The sequence below is a fragment of the Octopus bimaculoides genome, chromosome 3 (genome assembly GCF_001194135.2).
Source record: "Octopus bimaculoides isolate UCB-OBI-ISO-001 chromosome 3, ASM119413v2, whole genome shotgun sequence".
Lineage (NCBI taxonomy): Eukaryota > Metazoa > Mollusca > Cephalopoda > Octopoda > Octopodidae > Octopus > Octopus bimaculoides.
The window spans coordinates 77,932,856-77,937,073 of NC_068983.1; the positions used below are offsets into that span (position 1 = coordinate 77,932,856).

General features: G+C 40.8%; 1 protein-coding gene across 1 annotated transcript; it reads right to left on the reverse strand.

Annotated features, from left to right (window-relative positions):
• Positions 1-3,024: 3,024 nt before the first annotated feature.
• Positions 3,025-3,903, reverse strand: LOC106868992 (craniofacial development protein 2-like). The gene has a single exon (XM_014914477.2). It carries the CDS (start codon positions 3,901-3,903, stop codon positions 3,025-3,027), a length of 879 nt encoding a protein of 292 aa, XP_014769963.2.
• Between the last annotated feature and the right edge of the window lie 315 nt (positions 3,904-4,218).

Below are 4,218 nucleotides of genomic sequence, written 5' to 3' on the forward strand. Positions count from 1 at the left end.
CAGAAAGAGAGAGAGGGGGGGAGAAAGAGAGAGCCACATATTACACACACAAACACACATATATATATATATACATATGCATAATCTACGTGTATATATATATATATATATATATATATTTATGCATGCACACATTCGTATAAATACATATGTACGTGCGTGTGCGTGCAATTGTTCGTGTATGGTTTTGTATCTCATGCTGTGATGGTTCTCCACAAGAATTATGCTAAACTTGAATTTGGTATTGCAATACACAACCACTTAACTAATTCAACGAGGATTTTGTCAAGTTGATCCAACATTGGGACTGTCATAAGTAGAAAGTCCCTTGGGAGTCCTCATATGTGTGACTGTTTGTGTTCTTGTGCGTGTTTGTTGTTCCCGTTGTGGCCATTTATGCCCGTTCATAGACTAGTGTTTCATCAAGTGGATTTTAATATGAGAAAGTAATACTTTGATAACACTGGTCAACAAAAAAAAAAAATTTTGAAATGGTGTCGAGACACCAAACATTTTTTTTTTTTAGCTAATTTGAGGGTGCTGAATCTGAAAATGACCTTACTTTTTCTTGGTGAGCTACCGTTTTTGCTGTACAGATATGCCCCATTTTTGAAAAAAAATGCATTTTTGTCATTTGTTTTCTGCGTATGATATCGATCGATAGCAAAATTTCTCCATGTAAAATCATAGAAATCACTCAATTCGTACTTAAACCAACAAATATTGGTCTGCTTATTGAGAAATACTGTTTTTGCAATAACAATCAAATCCTAAGTCTTTAAAAACAACACGATTGAACGAACCAAGACCAACAAGTATTTTCATCAAGTCATTAAATAAACTAACAGCAGAAATAAAACCTTCGCGAACATAAGAACTATGATAAAAAATTTCTCTTTCTTGATTTTCCGTCATGTTCAATGTTATTTAGGTCACTTTTGATACTCCAGCAGTAGTCAGCCATAATTCGCTTATCCCACCGTCCCTTGTAGCGTTCTTCCATTGTTTTGATATCCTGATGGAATTGTTCTCCTTGCTCACATTACCGCAATTATCCGGAAATTTATCTAGATGGCTATGTAAAAAAGAACCTTAATGCTCATTTTAGCGCCTATATCCTGTAGACTTTTCAACAGCTTTTCCACTAAATCCTTGTAGTTTTCGGCCTGGTCATCCATTCTCTTGACATGCCCCAGCCACCTCGGTCTTCTCATACACAAGATAGCTGTCATGCTTTGAAGATTTTCCTGGGCCAGCACTTCAACATTGGTGACCTTGTCCTGCCATGTTAGGCCTAAGATCTTGCAGAGGCATCTGAGATAGAAAATGCCGAGGCACCTTTCCTGTCTGCTGTGCAAGGTCCATGTTTCAGATCCATAGAGGAGTGTGCTGAGAACACATGCTTCATAAATCCTGATCTTTGTTTTGTTTTATCTTTTGTTCTTCCATACTCGTTTTGTCAGCCTTCCAAAAGTTGTTGCTGCCTTCCCTATCCTGACGTTAATCTCATCATCAAGTGAAGCAGTAAGTAGAGGAAATGGTAGACCCTAGATAGCAGAACGTGTCCACTGTCTCAAGCTCCTTGTCATCAACCTTGATATGGCCTTTCACTGTGCCCTCCTGAGTGAGGATAACGGTCTTCTTTACACTGAAGATCAAACCGAAGGCCTTGCATGCTGATGATAGGTGGTCCATCATTATTTGTAGAGTTAATTCACTGTGAGCAACAAGTACCGCATCTTCGGCGAAGAGAAAGTCTCTTGCTCTATTGATCTTGGTCTTGGCCCGAAGTCTAGAAAGATCAAAGAGTGATCCATCAGTTCTCTCCAACAAAGGTAGACATCTCCCGGCGACTCTTGAAATGCATACTGCAGCAATACAGCAAAGTAAATGCTGAAAAGGATTGGTGCTAAGACACAACCTTGTTTTACTCCGCTGTTGATGTTAAAGCTATCTGATATTAAACCGTCAAACTGAATGGTGGCCTTGATGTCATCTTGGAATGAAACAATGAACTGCAGTAGTATTGGTGGGCAGCCACATTTTCCAAGCACAAGCACCAATTACAGTCCTGATCTGCTTACTCTATCAAATGCCTTTGTCAGATCGACAAATGTTATATATAGTGGTAATTGCTGCTCCCGGCATTTTACTTGTAGTTGACGAATGGAGAAGATCATATCCATTGTTGAGCGGTTAGATCTAAAACCGCACTGGCGCTCTGGTAGTACTCTTTCTGCTAGCTTCTGAAGTCGTTTCAGAATGATCCTCGCAAAAGCTTTTCCAGTGATGCTCAGAAGTGAGATGCCTCTGTAGTTATTGCAATCTCCCTTGTCCCCTTTATTTTTGTAGAGTGTAATGATCTTGGGATTTCTTATATTCTGTGGAATTTTTAAATCCAACCAACACGTCTTTAGTAACTTGTATAAATGTGGAAGGAGGGCATCTTTGTTCTCTATCAACACCTCAGCAGGTATATGGTCATTCCCGTGTGCTTTTCATCGATTGCAGTGGAGAATTCTTCTTCCGTTGGTGGTATATCAATTTCTATCACTTCGGGGTGCTGAGGAATGGCCTCATCAAACTGTCTATCAACATCTCACTCTTTTGTGTACAATTTAGAGTAATGTTCCACCCATCCTTCCATTTGATTCTTCTTGTCTGTCATCTGGTCACCTGTTGCAGACTTGAGAGGTGCCCCTTTACTCACTGTTGGTCCGATAGCAACTCTAATCTTCTCATACATTTTCCAGATGTTTCCAATGTCACTCGCCTATTGAATTTATAAGTATGATTTCTTTCAGTACTGGTTGGCACATTTTCTAGTTTCTTTTTGAAGGTTGGATTTTACAGCACGTAGCTGTTTGCTTTGTACTTTCTGTTGGTTTTCTATTGTGCTTTATGAAGATCTTGCAGTTTTTCTCAAATAATGGCATTAGTATTGGAGCATTGGCTTTGATCCAGTCCTCCTTGAAAGTCGATCCGTTCCAAAGGCCCACGACACAGAATCATATATTGCTGATTTCATGTTGTTCCACATGTCGCCAGGGGATGAGCTACGTTTTGGAGCTGTTCTTCAAAATATTCTTGAAATTTGGTTCTCATCACTGGTTCTTGGGCGTTTTTTTTTTTGTTGATCTTAGGTTTCTTTGGTTTTTCGGCTCTTGGGGTTTTCTTTGTGACCATCTTTACCTTTACTATAACCAACAGGTTATTTGTGTTACAGTCTGCACTGTGGAAGGATCTTGTTTGCTTTACAGCGTTGACATCATTCTTTCTGACGATGACGAAGTCAATCTGGAGCCAATAACCTGATCTTGGATGGCACCAAGAAACTTTATGCCGGTCTTTGCCATTGTAGAAGGTGCTTGCAATGCACAGGTTGTTATTTGTGAAAAATTCGAAGAGTCTCTGGCCATTATCATTGATTTTCCCCAGTCCAAACTGTCCAAGGCACTTGGGCCATACTTGGTGATCAGCGCCTATTCTTGCATTGAAATTACTCATGAGAGAAAGTTTGTCTGCCCTTGGGATACTGTTGATCATATCCTGAAGTTCTTCGTAGAACTGATCTTTTTTGTCATTTTCTGCTGTTAGAATAGGAACATAGGCACTAATGAGATGGGCCCTTCCAGTTTTAGTCCCCGCTTCCATGATAGTGATGCGCTCATTTATACCTCGAGGAAAACGGAACTTGTTCAGCAATCTGTTGTATACAGCAAACCCCACACCATGGATTCTCCTCTCATCTTCTCCAAGACCCTTCCAGAAGAATGTGTGATTTCTTTGCCTAATGAAACCAGAGTCAGCAAGTCTTGTCTCTTGCCGGGCAGTGATGTCTACATTCGGCCGTGTGAGCTCCTTGTCAATGATTGCCGTTTTGTCCGGGTCGGTAATGTCCATTCCGGTTGTCATTGTTCTGACATTCCAGGTCCCCAGTTCAATGAGATCAATTTCAATTTTCTTCTCCTTTTGCCAGGTGCTGGGCTTTACGTCAGATTTTCAGTTTTTGTCCTAGCTCCATACATCCTTAGCAGCGGACAAACGTGGTGGATCAGCACCTTACTGACTGGGGACTGCCCAGTTTAAGATGGGCGGTAGCTGATCAGTGCGATTGAATAATCACTCCCATCGTCGAAAATGACCCGTGGCGGAGTCCCGCTTCATCAAATAAGGATGCACTATTACCCGTAATCTGCCACTTGCGTGTTGTTTCCC

What these genes read in the sequence shown, in the direction of transcription:
- LOC106868992 (XM_014914477.2), bottom strand. Translation starts at nt 3,903, where the DNA reads ATGGACATTACCGACCCGGACAAAACGGCAATCATTGACAAGGAGCTC.